Genomic DNA, 18,103 nt, shown 5'->3' with positions numbered 1-18,103 from the left:
AACCCTACTAGGGCGGGCCGATTTATTGAGGCAGTGGACACTTCTTGGACCACGGGGCAAATGAGAATGCAAGCCAAGGGAGGATGGCGGCCGGACACAAAGAATGGGCGATGAAAGATGCCTTCTTTCGACCCTTCTGGTGGGGCCCCGGCTGGGCCAAGAGTGGGAGTGGGGCCAGTCCCTGAAGTCCCTGAAAGGCCCGGGTTACCGTACGGGGTACGCTGTACGGAGTACCGTTGGTACCTTTCAACTTTCAAGAGTATAATCAAGGTACAAGGTATATAGGTGAGCGTCAGTCTCATCAAATACCTTGGTTGCTGTCTAATTAATACTGACGTACGATCCAGCTGAGCATAGTTTATGATCAATTGAGTCCATCGCGAAAAAGCAAGGTGCAGTCCGGAAAAGGAGGCTACTATTGGGGTCGTAAACTCATCTTCCCGCTCCCTGCCGTGCCCTGAAGATCAGTTCCATCAAGGTTTGCGAGGAGAACCACTCACTTCAAATGTTTCATTGATTCTGCCATAATCTTGAAAAGTGCTCACATCAGCACACAGACAACAGGTATAGTGTAGTGCCAATGCGGTATACACTGCTTCCAGTACATACACCGTGAGTATTACTTTGAAGGGTCTGTATCGCCGCCATACTGGGCATTGGTCCAATTTGTCCTCGGATTGGACAACTTCAGCGCGGCCAAGAGCGCTACTCCCACATGTGCCTTCGCCTGAGACATCAATGCCAGCACACGAAGTCCATAGTCCATGCATTAATGCGAAGGCTCTGAATCACTCCATATATAATGTCGGATTCTCTAACAGAACTGGATTTAACTTCTCTTGTCGCATACGATGCTTCAATCCCTTGCTTGTGCACTGGTGAGATTCAGCTGGCAGAGATTCACTTGCTGCGATATTCCGTCACAAAGCCTTGGGCTTCTAAGCGATACTCGATGGATACTACTATATATAGTACAGTTATTAAATCAACAACTTGGCGTGACACACAATACGCTTCCAAAGGAGACTACTGTATACTTTTACGAGGAAGATCTAAGCTAAGTAGTCTGCTTGAGGACCCTGCATCATCACAACAGTCAGCCAACATGGCACACTTGCTTTTCGATTTCTGCCCAGTCGATGTCTCACCAAAAATAGGATGCTGACGTCAACGCACGGATATCGTGGCCCCGCCTAAACAAATCAGGGCGGGTGCTGATGCCCTTTCCTCCGACCTTCCTGAAGGAGATGACCGTTACTCCAACCGCAAGAGGCATGTTTCAGCACCAAATCAGCTCCACCTCCCTGTTTGATCCGGCAAAGTCAAGCATGTGAGAATGGTAGTAGCTGGGGGTTCACAGGCAGCAGAGTCTGCAAACGACCTGCTCTTGGCTGCCTCAGTCCAATCGGGCCGAGACTCTTGGCGGTCGCACAACACGACAGCCTCAGGCAGAAAGGATCGGGGAATTCTCCAGCTCAACATCATACAACAAGTGGTCGGGGCCACCCAGTAGCAATCTTCAGTCTTATGAGCTTTTCCTGTCATATTCATTGATAGTTCCTGCCATTCTACGCAGACTCACCGAGCCAGACCCTTTCGAACAGTTCGTATGAGTGAGCGCCGAGACCTGGGAACCGAAGCGATGAGTCTGGACCCTCTGGAGTATCCACAGCCAAAAATCATAGCACCAAGAACTAGGCAGCAACTCAATGGTATATGAAGTTGGCTTGTCTTGTTGGATGGCATAGGAGACCGCACGTGTTTGGGGTACAATCACCCCATTCCAAGTGCACTCAATGCCCCGTTGCCCGTTGGCAATGAACACCAGAACAATAGAGTGATGACTTGTTGAACCATTGAATATCAATCCAAAAATAGTCAGTCATTATCGAGTTGGAGGATAGTCCTGGCGACATTGCAATATACGGCGTCTACTATAACCCAGAATATTTGACCTGCGATTCGGTTAGTGACTACTAAACATATTTTCTGCCGCATTGAGAAAAGGTATCCAACCCGGAGGATTGAATTTAGCAGCACATCAACAGTTGTCGATATCGGAGAATTTCTGCATCGAGAGATGGGGCTCGGGAGTCTCCTCTCTATAGGAGCAGTTTTACGAGACCGATGGTTTCTACGTGCATACATGCACTGAAATCCTCCGTTCGTATGATCTCTCACAGGACATCCCAAACAAAGGTTGATCCTCGATTGCGTTGTGTCACTATCAACACGAACTTGGGCTTTCCCTCGCATAATGAAATGATCAAGAATCATATAGGCTTGGCATATCCAGGGGAGGGAGCCAATCACGAGATAACAATTGGTTATTGTTGTCTTGTGAAAGAAAACAGACACTGTGTTAGGTAATCCCACCTGGGGTCAATTTTCGCTGAAGGAGTAACGTTGAGAGTGTCAAAAGGTCCTCTAAACCAGAAACGTAGATATTAGGGGCAATGGCTGCCACACTCAAGATCGCTCCTTCCATTGTTGGCTCCTGCCCCAGCAGAAATGTGTCAGTCACTACATAGCTGCGATACACTTCCCAAAGGAAACCGAACAACAACATCTGTTACCTCGCATTTTCAATTACAAACCTGGTCGTGCTGTCGTACTCTATCGAGGTGTGTGCAACTTCAGAAACATTGTCCCACATAGTCTTCCTTTCCTGATCTTCCATCAGATGCATAACTTCGCGTGTACCCTCAGCCTGGCGCTGCTCCTAGGCATCGTACAGTGCCAGTATGAGAAGCTCTTTACGGACAAGGCAGCATTTGTCGACCATCCATACCCTACGATCCCCATTCAGTGCACCGAGCTTGGCCCATCCGGTTCTTATCTGGACAGCGATCACACTCAAGAAGGTGCAGGATACTTTCCGGCTTTGTCGTGGCCATCTCCGACCGAAGACACCAAGGAGTATGTTCTCATCAGCGAGGATCCTGATGCGCCGTTTAACGTTTCTGTCATCCACGGCCTGTACTACGGGATTCCGCGAGTATTCACTGGTCTTCAGTACCCGGACTTTGAGATCGATAACACTAGAGGCCAACCATTCATGCTCCGGGGAGGATTCAAATATGGGCAGAACCGCAGAGGCAGTGTATACCTTGCACCCCGTGCACCTCACGGGCAAGGTCCGCACCGATACTTTTTCGAACTGGTAGCGTTGAATGAAACGATTGACCAAAATACGCTCAGCTCTCCAGCAACGGTGGACGATATCGCACGCGCTGTGGAGGGCAAAGTTGCCGGATGGGGTGCATGGATGGGTTTATGGGAGAAGTAACGTTATGTTTGAACTTCCGAGACGTTTAAGTGATAGGATTATCCTGATAACAGGGCGGTTGTATTGTCTGTTGGGTTATATTTGATGACTGGAAGAACGGCTCTGAAGTTGATACCCAGGAGTACCACTACATCCTACATTGAAGATGTGGCTGATGAACTTTTAACGAGCAATTCGGACTCCTGAAGACCGTCCAGGTGCAAACAGGACGATGTTTTTCCCGAAGTCCATTTGTGTTAGGCCAATTCTATTGAACCAATAGAGGCTACTATGTGTGAAATGCCCCAGCATTATGTATTCGTATTCCTGTTCTGCATTGACTTTTGACAACACCACATCCTGAGTGGCACAAAATATACTCACTTCAGTTTCACCATCCCCCAAGAGGTCGATAGTTCGTTCGCTACGCCTAGATTATTGAGAATATAGGATATATTCTCACCTCGATTCCATGACCTACCGTAATACACTGCTTCGAACACCTCAATGAAACGCCACCAATAATCAGTCATTTGTAAGTTGCCAGTGATAAGTCACATTTACATCTTCCAACCCAACTCACTCACATCATCATTTGCGAAGCGCGCTAGCGCTGAGCAATACTAGGTTCAGTCCTGCTAGGGAAGTTTCCAGCTCCAAGACTTCTTATTGGTCCAATAGTTTGCTCAATTTCAGCTTTCTAATTGGTTGTTTGATTTACTCGTAACTTGATACAAACTATATTACCAATACTCACCGCTTCAGCCCAACAAGGATCTTGGAGGGGGTCTTCCTCCCCTCAGACCCCCCAATCTATATTCAGATTATAGATCTAAACCAGGTCTTTATATAGATTCAGGCTGTAGGTCTGAATTAAGTACTGTATTTTTAAGTGCTTGATTGAGCCCTTTAAAAGCACTTAATAGAGCTCTTTAAGAGTGTTTAACGGAGTCCTTTAAATGCACTCAATAAAGATCTTTAAAAGTGCTTGACAGAGTCCTTTAGTAGCGCTTGACGGAGCCCTTTAGTAGCGCTTGACGGAGCCCTTTAGTAGCGCTTGATGAAGGCCTTTAATAGCCCTTTACATGCGCTTGACGAAGCTCTTTAAATGCAGTCAAAGTACATTGCATGTTGCTTACTAAGGCGCTTCGCAATGCCTTGGGCTGGGGGCTTCCCGCAGGCCAGGACCTAGTTTCCTTTCACTCTACACCCATTCCACTTCGCACCCAACCTCAAACACCACCCAACCACAGGGTCAGAAAATGTAAGTTCCTGACTAGTACCTATACTAAGAATCCGCTTTCAAAATGGATCCATATAGATACATCCCAACGTCGCAACACCAGTATCATAACTTAAATTCACCGAAAGAGATTAAAATCGATACATCTCATATATGATGGGATAGATCACCTACGGAGTATAGAAAAACCGAGTGGAGTAAGTTTCATTACTACTACTGGGTAGATACTTAGGTAAAAGCTTGTGGTGAGTCTGAAACGCCCATGTCGGTGTCAACTCGGGTGAGGTGGAGGTGTTGGATTGATTGCGGGGAAACGGTTGGAGTTGGGGATAGAGTTTAGCCGGTACTTATTCCTCCCACAACTAGTTACTACAAGGATTATGATATAGTATTGGAATTTAATAGGGTATAGGTAGACTGCAGAAAAAATAATTGCACCTCTGGGGGTTTTCTCATTATCTGGGATGGTTGTTGAGTGTCTTAGAATACGAAGGGTCCAGCGCCATGGCCCATCACATGTCGGGTCGGCTCAACGACTGACTGGGTTAACGGTAAGACATTGTCTAGGTACGGATAGGCCGACCGAAGTTACACAGTACAGAGTGACCTATATTTGGCCGGCCGATGCGAGGATGATCCGTCGTACTTGCGATGGGTGCAAGGCGGGGGATAAATATAGTGGCCAATGGTAGGATCAGCCACATCGTATAGTTATCTAGTCTAAAACTGCATTTTGGTGCCAGTGCCAGTGGTTCGGGTTGCTTGAAAAGCTCGAGTTCCCATCCAATCGCTTTAGTTGATACATGCATAGCTCCTGCTGCAGTGAAGATTTGATAGGGCGAATTGGACACAGCTGTCTACCTTAGGCCTCCAGCGACTGAAGCTGCCTGAAGGACAAGATAGGAGAGCTAATCCCGCCAGAGTCTAGCTCACGCCTCACTGTTCAATCATAACCAATAGAGGGATGAGGTTACCCCACCAGAGCCAAGAATAGCAGATCCAGATCCGGTGTCGCTAACGGAATCAAGACTAGCGCGGTGCCTAATCGAAGCTAAGCCCCTCCGACGCTTGACTGAATGCGGCGGCTCGGAAACCGGGCAGTTTTGACAGGACTGATCTTTTCCGGGCGCTGGAGGAATCATATCATGCCTTTGTCTGGATGCAGTGAAAGGAATTCATGATGATGCTGAAGACGGACAACTAGATTGGATTGGAAACCCAGGAACACTGGGGAGGAATCCAGGGAACAATGATGACTCCCCTGGCGAGGAGAGGAGCCAGTCAATGGTTGCCAATAGTGAGGAGACGGTGGCCGAAAAGAACGGACCACGCCGCATTCGGTACCTTGCTGTTATCGCCTATCAATAATAGGACATGCCATTGTGCACCACACTGCTCCGTAAATTCACAGTAGTCGCGTCTATCCCAATTTCTACACTATTTTAGCACCTGCTACATAAGGCGAATAGTCGCCATAAGGTAGGGGGAAAAAACTGATGATCTGATTTCATGGTGGCGTCATGATTCACCCTATTTTTCTTATCGGCGCTCGGCAACTTCCCGGAGTTTGGTGAGGATTTGACTTTTTCCGTTTTTTACTTTTTTGCCTTTTTATTTTATTTTATTTTTTCTTCTCCCCCAACTGAAGTGAAAGTGAAACATTGATGAGCGGATTGACATTTCCGCTCGTCTTACCCCTCACTCTGGCGTAGGTTGTATACATCTGACATGGACACCACCACACCGATGTATCTAACTTGCTAGGTGCATCTAGGCTGCCGACTAGGGCGCATCGCTGGCCCGCTATCTCCCAGCTATTCTGCAACGGACCTGGTGCGATGGGCTGTGTCTGCTGCTGACGTTAGCCCCTCCTCTCTCGTATGAACCAAACTCGCCAGTGGTAGCGACTCCGTAGCTTCTTCGAAGGTTCAGGCTTGGTCTGCGTTGTTGTCGACGGCCACCGTTAGTCCGGCCATTGCATTGGCTGAGCAGTGCCACCGCGGTGACTCGTGCGAGGGTGTGAACCCTCGCTGGACAGGATCCAGGGAACCAGAGCCGACAACCCCGGGACTATTAATACTGCATCGAGTTTTTCTTCTAGCGGATTTCCAGCCGCGATCCACTCGGACCTGCCAAGGCGAGCCAGGCCTCCTTCAGTGCCTTGTTTTGCCCGCCTGAACCGTTTAGCCTCGGGGTTTGGGTTTGTATTTTAAGCACTTCTCCGGCGACAGGCAACCAGTTATTAGCCTCCGATTCTGCTCTTTCAGCCAGCCTGCAGCCATTTTCCTGTCCTTCACTGCCACTCCCGCCATCTCCCGACGGCTTGTTCCTATTTTGTCCCTCATCGTTGGGCCTCACCTGACCGTTGCCGATTCCGGTGTTAAATCTATAAGCACCTCCTTTTCACCACAGCCTTTCCCACCTTCTTACTCCCCTGAGTTTTTTCGCCGTGCGGTTTCCCACTCGATCAGACCCAGCTAAACGCCATGGCGTCCATCACTCGCCTGCTTCATATCTTGCTCTTATCTTTGATCGCCTCGTCTGCAATTGCAGCGCCGACTGCCGATCAGTCTGAATCTCAATCCAACTCGGTCGCCAGCGACAGCACTTTCAGCCAGTATCTCAACAGCTTCGAGGAGAACCCTCTTCACAAGGCGCTCCATCTGTTTGACAAGTTCCGCCATGGAGTGTTTCGTACCGACGAAGATGCTGCGCAGGCCTTTGAAAAGGATCCTGAGCTTGCGGAACATCTCAACCTCGCCAAGAGACAGGGTGTGAGCAATGCGACGACTGCTGCAGAGACCAGCCAGGCCACGGAACCTGCGACGACCTCTGTAGCTGCGGCCACTACATCTCAAGCCGAGACCTCTGCCAGCAGCGCCGAGTCGACATCTGCCGAAACCACCTCTGCTCCGACCACTGCCGCCGCCACGACCGCACATACAACCGCACATACGACCGCCGCGCAGACCACATCTAGCTCTAGCAGCCGTGAAACTAGCTCTAGCAGCAGTGAGTCTAGCTCTAGTAGCAGTGAGTCTAGCTCTCAGTCCACGTCCTCTCCCGTCACCACTTCGTCGTCTTCTTCCTCCTCGTCGACGTCGTCTTCGTCGTCTTCGTCTACCTCGTCTTCTTCGTCTTCCTCGTCCTCGTCCTCGTCCTCATCTTCCTCTACTTCCACTCCTGCTTCCACTACTGCTTCTATTACTTCTTCTACTTCATCCATTTCATCCTCATCCACGTCCTCATCTCACACGACGACAGCTTCTTCCACGACCTCGACCGTGCCTTCAACCACGTCTTCGAGCTCCACTTCTACTTCTTCCTCGTCTACATCTTCGTCGAGCTCGACCTCGCACTCGACGACCATGCACACCACAAGTTCGACGACGGAGCAAACCACCAGCACCAGCTCGACCAGCGAGGTGACTACGCCCTACACATCCACCTACAAGATCACCACCACCCTGCCCAATGGCCAGCAAAGCACCGTGACCGCCGTGACGGTTGTTCACCCCACCGAAACCGCGAGGGAGGTGGCCACAGCAACCAAGGCCTCTCCGGGACTGCAAACCGACAATGCCGCGCCCGCCAACGGATTGGGACGGGAGCTGTTCCTGATGATGGGCGGAGCGGCCATGGTGGCTATGGCTCTGTAGGCCTGCTCGGACAACAATATTTCACCTTGTGCATATATGGCGTTATTTACATTTTCAATCATGTTTCATCATGTTTTTATGATACCTCCCTCACGATCCTTGAACAAGCAAGCAAGCAAGCATATTTCCCGGCGTCCAACAATTGTCTCTCCTTGAAGCGCTTACACTAAGTTATTTGGGGTTGATCTTTTTCATCCGGTTCGGTGTTTAACAGATCTACTTACGTTTACGTCTCTCCTTTACCGTCAGGATGACGGACATACTATACATATTACCAGCGTGTGCATATTAGACACTTCACTTCACTTGAAGTGAAATATGAAATATTACCTGTGAACTACCAATGATGAAACTACTTCTCACGAGGCTACATCCCAAACCAAACCAATAACCAAACCCCATACTCAGCACTTCCCACTTCTCACAACAAGGGTATCCATCTATCCACAACCCCATATATAACACCCCCTCCCCCCAAACAACCCTAAACATAACCCTGACCCTGACCCTGACCCTGAGGAACCCACCTCTCCTCCCCCGTCCAAAACCTAACACAGCTCTCCCACCCCACCAAATCCCCATCCCTCAGCAAAGCCGCAACATCCACATTAAGCGGCGAATCCGGTCTCGGATCCGTCAACAACTGATGGATCGCCGTCAACGTACTCGACAATGTATAAACAGGACTCCAGTGTTCGGTGGTCAGCAGCGTGAGACAGATTTCCCCTGTCGTGAAGGAGATGTTTGGATGGCTGATCCGGGTTTTGAATGTTATGGTGGGTGGGGAGAGGGGGTAGTTTGGTGGGATGAGGATTTTGAGGGACCAGAGGCCGCCTATGGGTTTTTGTTTTGTGGTTGTTAGTGGGGGGTTAGGTGGGGAGATTGGGGGGTAAGGGCTGGGGTACCTTCGTATGGAGTGCCTTTTACGCCTTTTAGGACGGCTTCCCAGTGGAGGAGATCATCTTCGTCCACGGGACCGAGATGCAGGAGGGCTTCGTTGGGGGAGTTGGTGTAGTCTTTTAGTTCGCGGAGGAGACGGTGTGTCGTGGATGATGAGGCCATGGGTGTGGGTGTGGGTGTGGTGGGTTGGTTTTTTGGGATCTGGAATCTGGAATGTGGGTTTATCGGTGATAAGATGAGGAAGGTGTAAATATTAATGGGATAAGGGACAAGAATGTGTTGATTGATACGAGTAGAGTGCGGAGTAGAGAGATGATAAGCATGTCGAGGTGGCTGGCAGACTGGCAGCCGATCGCGCCGAGGCTCAGCCAGCGCGTGGGTCCGTCCAGTCGGCACCATCGTCCCGCGGTCTGGGCTCAGCCATGTGTAATCCTAACCCCCTTCCTACCCGCCTTTTTATCCTCGTCGATCGGTGGAGTTCATGTCAACTGTTGTCCCCGGAGTACTTTACGGACCTGCTCCGGAGTACAATTAGGGCACCTAAAATGCGTACTTCTCGAGCTTCCAAAGATACTGCCAAGGTCCTGCAGGCCTTGTCGCCCCCTGCGCGCCGACAGACCCGCTCCTCCCACGCCCTCAGTCTGCTCAGAGACTTCGCCTACAATGGCGGTGGTCCTGCCGCTGCATCCATCAGTGATGATGACACCTCGTCACTCTCCTCGGTGCCTACAGTGGATATCGAGGATCTCCTGGAACCGCCAGCGAAGCGCCGGAAAAGCGCATTGAGCGCTCCGCGGAAGACAAGCACGCGTTCTTCTAGACGGGTAGCTGAGAGGCCTGTCAAAGCGGAGCCCGTCAAATTTGAGACGCCCATTAAAATGGAAAAGCCCGTTGAAGAAAAGTCCATCAAAACGGAGAACCCCGTTCAAACGGAAGCATCTGTCAAACCCGAGACATCTGTCGATCCCGAAATCCTCATCAAAACCGAAACACCGGAGGGGATGGAGAGACCAATCAAAGCTGAAAAGTCCGGCATAGACAGGCCAATCAAATCCGGGGCATCGGTCGAGGCATCTATAAAAAAAGAGCTAGAGGAAAAGCCTGTTCGAGCGCGTCGGGTCCCTGCGCGCAAAATCAAACGGGAGAGTGGCGACTACACAGTCGAACCACCCTCTAACTGGGAAACCATGTACGCAATGGTCAAGAAGATGCGAGAAGAGAATCCCACTGCCCCAGTTGATACAATGGGTTGTGCCGAACTCTACTGGCGCGCGTCATCTCCTCGGGACCGTCGATTTCAAACCCTGATTGCGCTGATGCTATCCTCCCAGACAAAAGACACCGTCACAGCCGTTGCTATGCAGCGGTTGCACACAGAGCTTGGTGATCAAGCCGTGATTATCGTGAAGAAAGAACCCGACGAGTATAAATGGAAGCCAACCGAGCAGGTCAAGGATAGCACTCTAAACCTGGAAAACATCCTGGCCGTTGCCCCAGAGCGTCTCAACGAGCTGATCCGCACCGTGGGATTTCACAACAACAAAACCAAGTATATCAAGGCCGCCGCTCTCATCATCCGCGACCAATATGACTCAGATATCCCTTCGACTGCCCCTGAATTGATGAAGCTGCCCGGAGTCGGCCCGAAAATGGCGTTCCTCTGCATGAGCGCTGCCTGGGGCAAGCACGACGGCATTGGCGTTGATGTCCACGTCCACCGAATCACCAATCTATGGGGCTGGCACAAGACGAAGAATCCGGAAGAAACGCGCATGGCATTGGAGTCCTGGCTGCCGAAAGACAAATGGCATGAGATTAACAAGCTGCTGGTCGGATTGGGCCAGACGGTCTGTTTACCAGTAGCTCGGAGATGCGGGGAATGTGACCTTGCAGGGACCAAACTTTGTAAAAGCGAAATCAAAGGACTAGTGTCCAGGAAGCGGAACACAGTCACTGTGAAGAAGGAAGGGGCCAGTGGGGACGGTCCCGAAGGGCCGCAGGTGAAGGTGAAGGTGGAGGAAGAAGAGTAAATGCTGCATGTTGCTTGAATGCCCAAGGCACGGCCTTTCACCAGTGGGAGTTTGTTTCAATTGACCCGTTTGCCATCCCCACCAATGGCTCACTGCACCCCCAACTTCCTTCCCTTCAATTCTCTTGTCTTTAAAGTGGTCCTGTAGTGTCCTCCCTTCTTCGTTCATCGACTGCTATTCTTCGATCGTTTATCGTGACGCCCCCCGTGGCCTTTGCTATGGAATCGTGAATGACGAGTATCTCCATCTAACACCAATCACTATCGTACGAACCTCTCTGACGTGAAGTTGAAATCCCCTCGCTTGTCACGCGTGCATGACCCATCCTCTTTCCTAGAGTCACTTGTTTCCTTGACAACCTCCCAAGTGCTAACGCGTGGTCTCTCATAGCTGTTGATGCAGGTTCACATGGACTCTAGTGATTCAGACGACGACGACCGTTGGGCCTCGGCTTTCAACAGTCCCTACACCGGCTCCGACAGCTCAGACACTGATTCGGAGACTTCCACCATGGATGCCCCAGAGAAGCGTCTAATATCGTTTGTGGACTTGCCGGAGAACATCAAGAAAAAGATCTTCGAGTACGTGGGGTTGCTGCGGCCTTGTCTGATCAACATCTCCTTTGAGCAGGTTCGCAGCAAGCTGGACCGTGGCCTCTGTTCTAGACCCAATGAGCAACGGGCTCCCCGCGGTGGGTGGACTGCGTCGTGGACTTCCTTCTACGAAGGACCCTGTGACCACCCCAAGTTGCCCATCGAGGTCTTTCAATCATGCCAGGCTTTTCGTGAGGATGCAGGCGCCCTCTTCTTTGCCCACAATCGCTTCAGTATGCTTCTGTACAGCAAGTCGGACTTTGTCACCTTCCGCACATCGATGGAATGGGGCATGCATCACATGAGATACTTGCACCTGGATTTGGGTCCTCGGGACAACCGGTTTCTCAAAATCGCACCCGGTGTCCATCGTACCATCCTGAAAATGTGGGTGGACTTTTGTGACATGTCGCGGACCCAGATGCCTAGTTTGAGGTATTTTAGTATGAAATGCAAGGTCCGTGATCTCGAGGTGGCTTGCAAGCTCATGTGCATGATGGATCCTTTTCCGGCTCTCTTCCACTGTGCCTTTCATCTCGGTCACACTCAGGATGATGATATCCGGCCGGTTATCAAGCGAGCTGCGTGGCGACTGACGGATAACCTGCCCAATAAGCCTCCCTTTCAGTTCAGCCGTCTTCCGAAAGAGATTCAGTTGATGGTGCTCGAGGAAATCCTGCTCAATCGCTCCGATCCCACCCTGCAGCCGTCGGATTGCGCACCGGGAATCATCACTTTCCAAGACCGAAAGCGTTCGCGGATCGCCATGTTTCATTCCCTGACCTGCTGTGGCACCTGCTCACCTCTCAAGGCCATGTGCTTCTGCTATGCACGTCAAACCGCGTTCTCCACCAGCTGCACCTGCTTTTCGTCGCCCCTGCCGTATTTCCTGGTCAGCCGCGAGTTCTATGAGAATGCTCGTCGCATCTTCTTCACTAAGAACAAGTTTGCCTTTGTGGAGGAGGATCCGGAATACATGATGCGTTTCTTGCATTATATTCCAACGGCGTCCACGCTCCTGATCCAGCATCTGTCGTTCAAGTTTCCAGTTTGCTACCGGAGCGCTCCACGGACCGGGCCTCGTTCTGAGGATGCAACGATGCTTTCTTGGTCGGTGCTGCGGCGCTTCATCCGAGAACACTTTGACCTGTCGCGCCTGTCCGTGAAGATTGTGGACCTGGGCTTGAAGGGGGCCGTGGTGTACTCACAGGAGAACCGCAAGAGATACCTGCGTAAGCTGCTGTTTGCGTTTTCTGATCTGGCGGGGCTGCGGGAATTTCGCGTGTACCTGGCGGATGACCATATCTTTGAGAGAGAGGCAGAAACGGCTGTTCTCGGACCGATTCGCGTGGAAAGAAAACGTCCTGGGGTGCCGTTTATCAGCAGACAGTACCTTGAAAGCGTGTCAGTCTGATGGATCTTTTTTTTGCCGCGGTGTCAGTTGTTGTTGTCTTCCAGCAACTCCGGCTCTCTGTCGCGTCTTGATCTACCGACGGCTCTGTTGTTCTTCTGCTGCCTCATTTGTCATCTGCTGATGGCTTTGTGGCTTCTCTTTCTGTACAGCATCGTCGGTCTCCACAACTGGTCTTGGGAGGGATAGTTGCAGTTATTGCGTGAGTTCACGTTCGTGGGGCTCACAGGAAAGGAGGTTCTCTGCTTTATTTGAAAATATTCTGATCTGTTTTTCATGTTTTTGCCTTGTTGCTTTGTGTTCAGCTGGTCTCGGCGGCTGGTTGTCTCCGCGAGGACTGGAGAACAAGCCTGCAGGTGTGTTCACTAATGTCCTCTGAGCGGGCGAGCTGCTTGACTGTCAAGCACAAGAACAGGCCACAATTATTGACCAGCCACAGGCGGTCTCATTTACTTAATCAAATTAATCCCATACTTTGTTTCCTACTGTTCAGCAACGTACCTGATCTTAGGGCATCGACCATGCCACTCACCAAAAACTCCATCAACTGCACCTGCTTAGTTGTTCATATGGGTGTGTACCGAGTACCCAGTACCGTGCAAATCACCAGAAAGTGCCAACAAGAACTAAGACTGAGAGGTCCGGCCCCGTGCGGAACCTCTAATATATTCCACCCCCTGGACCAGTGAAGACATTCTCTACCCTGCCCCCTTACGTTCTTTATCCTCATTCCCCCCATGATAAAATTTCTGTCAGGCCAGATTAACTGTTCCAGCTGGAGAGGTATATTCCCTCCCACTTGAATTATACTTCACTGGAATGATATGAGCTGGCTTATCGGCTGTGGGTGGTGCATAAGCGATGGTTTGTGTGTACCAGCCCTGACTAAGCATGCATTATGCAGTGGATTAGATCAGACAAATGAAGTCACGTAAGTCCACCCCGCTGAAGTCGATCTGAGCTTCCCCGCGGAAGTCATCTTTCTGCCGCTGGCTGCATCATTCTTTCTTTGAATTGGCCAAATCTCCTGCTTGCAATTTATTCTCGGATTTACTATACAATCACTCAATAACTTATTTATCTTATCTATTTACTTACTTCCATACCTACCTACCGCCAAATCCTCTAATTTACCATGCCTTCACCCATCTCCATCTCCCCCTTCGCCCAAACCCAACAATCCCTCCTCACCACCGAACAAGCCGCCGAAATCACCTCCTCTGCGCTCTTCTCCGCCAGCGCCACCCTCACCGCCTCGCCGTCGACCCGCAAAACCCTCCAGGCCTCGGGCCATGCCTTGACGGGAATAATCCTCAACCAGTGTCGGACTGGACTTGGGGGACGGACGGTGGGGGAGTTTGCGCCGGATCCAGCGGTGCAGAGTACGTCCTCTGATGGTGCGGGGGATGGGAAGTTGAGGTTGGGGGCGCATGGGTTGCGGGTTGGGGATGTGGTTAGGGTTTGTGAGGTGGGGAAGAAAGGGGAGGAGAAGGGGAAGGGGAAGGGGGAAAGGGAGGAGAGGATACTGGGAATGGAAATGGAAATGGGGTGGAGGGGGTGGTGACGAGGGTGGGGGAGAGTGCGGTTTGGGTTGCTTTTGGGGGCAAAGGAGCAGGAGGAGGGGGGAAGAAGGGAGGGGAGGATGAGGCGGTGGAGGAGTTGTGGGGGAGGAAGGTTTGGATGTATGGTTTGATTTTCTATCGTATCTGCTATCTGGGGAGGGATTGGGGAGGCTGATGATGGTTGCAGGATTAAACTTGCCAATGATGTGACGTTTCGTCGGTAGGTCACTGCGGTAGGGGACTTGTTTGCATGGGGGAGGGAAGGCTGATGGTTAGCAGGATGAATCAGACGATGGAGAGAATGGCGAAGATGTCTGAAACGGAGCATACTCATTTCATGCGTGTCGCGTTTGGCCATACTACGCCTATGATGCCCGACTACGATGCAGTTGGCCCTGTGGAGTTTACTGATCCCACGTTGAATGACTCTCAAGAAGAGGCTATTCGTTTTGCGCTGGCGTCGCGGGATATCGCGCTCATTCATGGCCCACCTGGAACAGGAAAGACGCATACGCTGATTGAGTTGATCTTGCAGATGGTGCAGAGGAAGCTGCACGTGTTGGTCTGCGGCCCGTCGAATATCTCCGTTGATAACATTGTGGAGAGACTGGCGCCGAAGAAGGTGCCGGTGGTACGCATCGGACATCCCGCGCGGTTGCTCCCATCTGTCCTGGATCATTCCCTGGAAGTACTCACCCACACGTCGGAGGCCGCTGCCATCGTCCGGGATGTCCGGAAGGAGATTGACGAGAAGCAGGCCAGTATCCGGAAGACGAGGTTTGCGAGGGAGCGGCGAGCTATCTACGATGATCTGAGGGAGCTGCGGCGCGAGTTCCGCGAGCGGGAATCAAAGTGTGTGGATAACTTGGTTCGTGAGAGCAGCGTGGTACTTGCGACGCTGCATGGCGCGGGTGGACACCAGCTAAAAGGCCAGAAGTTTGATGTAGTGATCATTGATGAGGCGAGTCAGGCCCTGGAGGCCCAGTGCTGGATCCCGTTGTTGTTGGCATCAAAGGTAGTCCTGGCTGGTGATCACCTGCAGCTGCCTCCTACCGTCAAGTCTACCAAAGAGAATTCACAAAACTCGAAAACCAAGGAGAAGGAGAAAAAAGAGAAAGAGAACGGAGCAGAGTTGCTGCAGAATGTCTCGCTCGAGACAACCCTGTTCGATCGACTGCTGTCAATGCATGGACCCGGAATTAAACGGATGCTCACGACGCAGTATCGGATGCACGAGCAGATTATGCAGTTTCCGTCGGACGAGTTATATGACTCGAAATTGATGGCTGCAGAGGCTGTCAAAGCGCGACTCCTGAAAGACCTCCCGTACGACGTCGAGGAGACCGATGACACCAAGGAACCAGTGGTATTCTGGGATACTCAAGGGGGTGATTTTCCCGAGAAGACAGAGGATGTGGACGTGGGTAAGAAAGCCGGTCTCGGGGAGAGCAAGAGCAACGAGATGGAGGCCCTTGTCGTCAGCCGGCATGTCGATGCCTTGGTAGATGCGGGTGTACACCCCGAAGACATTGCGGTTATCACTCCGTATAATGGTCAGCTGGCCGTCTTGTCGCAGATGCTGCGGGAAAAGTATCCAGGCCTGGAGCTGGGCAGCGTAGACGGATTCCAAGGTCGTGAGAAGGAGGCCGTGGTGGTCAGCCTGGTACGCAGCAACAGCGAGAACGAAGTTGGATTCTTGGGGGAACGGCGTCGGTTGAACGGTAGGACCCCTGCGGAGTCCGATGCCTGCATGGACTGACAGCATTAGTGGCTATGACGCGGCCGAAACGGCATCTGTGCATCTGCGGTGACTCGGAGACGATTAGCAAGTGAGTGCCCCTCTCATTTCGTAGTGCGCATGTGGTTGACGTGACCCTTTCTCCACAGGGGCAGTGGGTTCCTGAAGCGCTGGATGGCATTTTTGGAGGAGCACGCCGATTTGCGATATCCAGATGCGGGCGAGCTGTTGTGAGGCAGTCTGTAAGGATCCCTTGTCAATGCCAGTGTCACGCTTGATGCCCTGCAATCAGACGGGACGGCCATTGGCAGACCCGTACGACGTCTGCATGCTTGTTCCTTGCAGCGAGCTTTGCAGCGAGTCAAACGGCGCGCTACACGGACCACCACCGAGGAAGACAGCAGAAGTCGAGGACAAAGAATCCGAAAATATGTCATGAGCGCCCCCAACTATCAACCACCCGTAACTAGCTCCCATGTGGCGCGATGGATTTACGCCCCTCCACCCGAAACGGCCAGGGGGAAGATCGTGCGATTAGTGCTGGATCTAGATCCCACGAGCGGGATGACGCCCTCACACAGTGTTTGTGCCCGACCGAGGATGAGGAGCGACCGTCATGGCTGCGAGCGAACCGGTTCCGAGCGTCTGATGGGATAACTTAATCGGTTCAGGACGGGAGCGGAGGAAGGCCACTTGGCGTGTTTCAGGGCGGAGGATTGCAGTCGTGGTCCAATGAAGGACAGTGGCGAGGGGAGAGGAGGGGGGAATATCCGAGCAGTGGAGGAGGGGTTGGCAATGGGGCCGAAGGAGCGCATGGATCGCGATGAGTTGGCGCGGGTGGTGGATGAGGCTTGAGGCTGGATAGGCTGAATTGGGAGGAGGACGAAATTTGGTGGAAGGTGATAGTGTGATTCCAGTGACACGGTTGAAAGGTGTTGTCGATCCAAGACCATTGAAGTTTACCAGACCAGAGCAGAGTAGTACCTGGATGGTACTGAGGACTGGGTACAGTACCGAGTAAGTACCAAGTAAGTACTGAACAGCGACACTAAAAATACCCCTGACGCGCCTTGGCCTGAAACGCCAGGCCTCGGGGGGCTCCACTTCAGGCCGGCCGGCTGGTCTTTTCCCCCGGCCTTCTTTTCATCTTCTCTGCAGCCTGGAATTATTATTCCACCTCATCAATCATTATTATTGTCCTCGCTTTTGATTGCTCCCTGCTTGGAAGTGTCCATTCTTTTCTTTCCCTTTTGGCTTCCTTCCTTCTTTCCTTTCTTTTGGCCGTATTTCCCCATTTCCTCCCTGCTTCCCTGGTATCCCCCTGTTTGATAAGCTCGCGGGATTCCCGTATTCTCTGCTCCAGTCTCCATTATCGCTGCCGATCGTGACCGCGCTCTGCCCTCCTCCTTCACTGCGTGTCGGACTAGCGAATGTCTGTTTCCATTGCCCAATTGTCGTCTCTGCTGCTCTTCTACTCCGCTTCTTCTTTTTCGGTGACGCCCTCATGCGCCAGTAGTTCCGAGTCACTGCGCTCCCTCCCTCCCTCCCCTACTGAATATTGATTGATCATACATCACACCACCACCTTCTCTCTCCCCACTTGCTCCCTCCTCTCTCTTCCTCCCCTCCCTCCCTCGTGCTGACTCCTTTGGCTTTCTCTTTTCTTCCGCCACCATCTCCTCCAGCCTATAGATCATGA

The 18,103-nt window shown here is 51.7% G+C and overlaps 5 protein-coding genes across 5 annotated transcripts; 4 read left to right on the top strand and 1 right to left on the bottom strand.

Moving 5' to 3' along the window:
• Window positions 1–2,451: 2,451 nt before the first annotated feature.
• On the top strand, window positions 2,452–3,469 carry BO94DRAFT_388148 (YbhB/YbcL family Raf kinase inhibitor-like protein). The gene is made up of 2 exons (XM_025607307.1): window positions 2,452–2,624; window positions 2,684–3,469. The coding sequence occupies exon 2, from the start codon at window positions 2,684–2,686 to the stop codon at window positions 3,287–3,289; it is 606 nt and encodes a 201-aa protein (XP_025469057.1). The 5' UTR covers window positions 2,452–2,624; the 3' UTR covers window positions 3,290–3,469.
• Window positions 3,470–6,997: 3,528 nt separating this feature from the next.
• BO94DRAFT_622782 (putative GPI anchored cell wall protein (Dan4)) lies at window positions 6,998–8,537 on the top strand (the record flags this gene model as incomplete). Its single annotated transcript, XM_025617102.1, has 3 exons — window positions 6,998–7,523; window positions 7,562–7,892; window positions 7,924–8,537. The coding sequence occupies 3 exons, from the start codon at window positions 6,998–7,000 to the stop codon at window positions 8,168–8,170; spliced, it is 1,104 nt and encodes a 367-aa protein (XP_025469056.1). The 3' UTR covers window positions 8,171–8,537.
• pex4 (putative ubiquitin conjugating enzyme (UbcJ)) lies at window positions 8,452–9,368 on the bottom strand. Its single transcript, XM_025609837.1, has 2 exons — window positions 9,076–9,368; window positions 8,452–9,004 (listed from the first exon to the last, which is right to left on the bottom strand). The coding sequence occupies exons 1-2, from the start codon at window positions 9,230–9,232 to the stop codon at window positions 8,655–8,657; spliced, it is 507 nt and encodes a 168-aa protein (XP_025469055.1). The 5' UTR covers window positions 9,233–9,368; the 3' UTR covers window positions 8,452–8,654.
• A 247-nt stretch (window positions 9,369–9,615) lies between these two features.
• BO94DRAFT_513269 (endonuclease III domain-containing protein) lies at window positions 9,616–13,573 on the top strand (the record flags this gene model as incomplete). The annotated part of the gene is made up of 3 exons (XM_025609836.1): window positions 9,616–9,909; window positions 10,141–11,019; window positions 11,629–13,573. 3 exons carry the CDS (start codon window positions 9,616–9,618, stop codon window positions 13,105–13,107), a joined length of 2,652 nt encoding a protein of 883 aa, XP_025469054.1. The 3' UTR covers window positions 13,108–13,573.
• Window positions 13,574–14,239: 666 nt separating this feature from the next.
• Window positions 14,240–16,638, top strand: BO94DRAFT_583945 (putative DNA helicase; the record flags this gene model as incomplete). Its single annotated transcript, XM_025615596.1, has 5 exons — window positions 14,240–14,523; window positions 14,854–14,886; window positions 14,946–16,387; window positions 16,435–16,495; window positions 16,554–16,638. The coding sequence occupies 5 exons, from the start codon at window positions 14,240–14,242 to the stop codon at window positions 16,636–16,638; spliced, it is 1,905 nt and encodes a 634-aa protein (XP_025469053.1).
• Window positions 16,639–18,103: the final 1,465 nt, after the last annotated feature.

The sequence above is a fragment of the Aspergillus sclerotioniger genome (assembly GCF_003184525.1).
Source record: "Aspergillus sclerotioniger CBS 115572 chromosome Unknown BO94scaffold_9, whole genome shotgun sequence".
Lineage (NCBI taxonomy): Eukaryota > Fungi > Ascomycota > Eurotiomycetes > Eurotiales > Aspergillaceae > Aspergillus > Aspergillus sclerotioniger.
The sequence above is the reverse complement of the archived record's forward strand: the minus strand, read 5'-3'. Positions and strand labels throughout refer to the sequence as shown.

Coding starts and splice junctions, on each gene's coding strand:
- BO94DRAFT_388148 (XM_025607307.1), top strand. CDS start 2,684: ATGCATAACTTCGCGTGTACCCTCAGCCTGGCGCTGCTCCTAGGCATC.
- pex4 (XM_025609837.1), bottom strand. CDS start 9,232: ATGGCCTCATCATCCACGACACACCGTCTCCTCCGCGAACTAAAAGAC. Junction 9,005..9,075: donor AAAAGGCACTCCATACGAAG/GTACCCCAGCCC, acceptor AAAAACCCATAG/GCGGCCTCTGGTCCCTCAAA.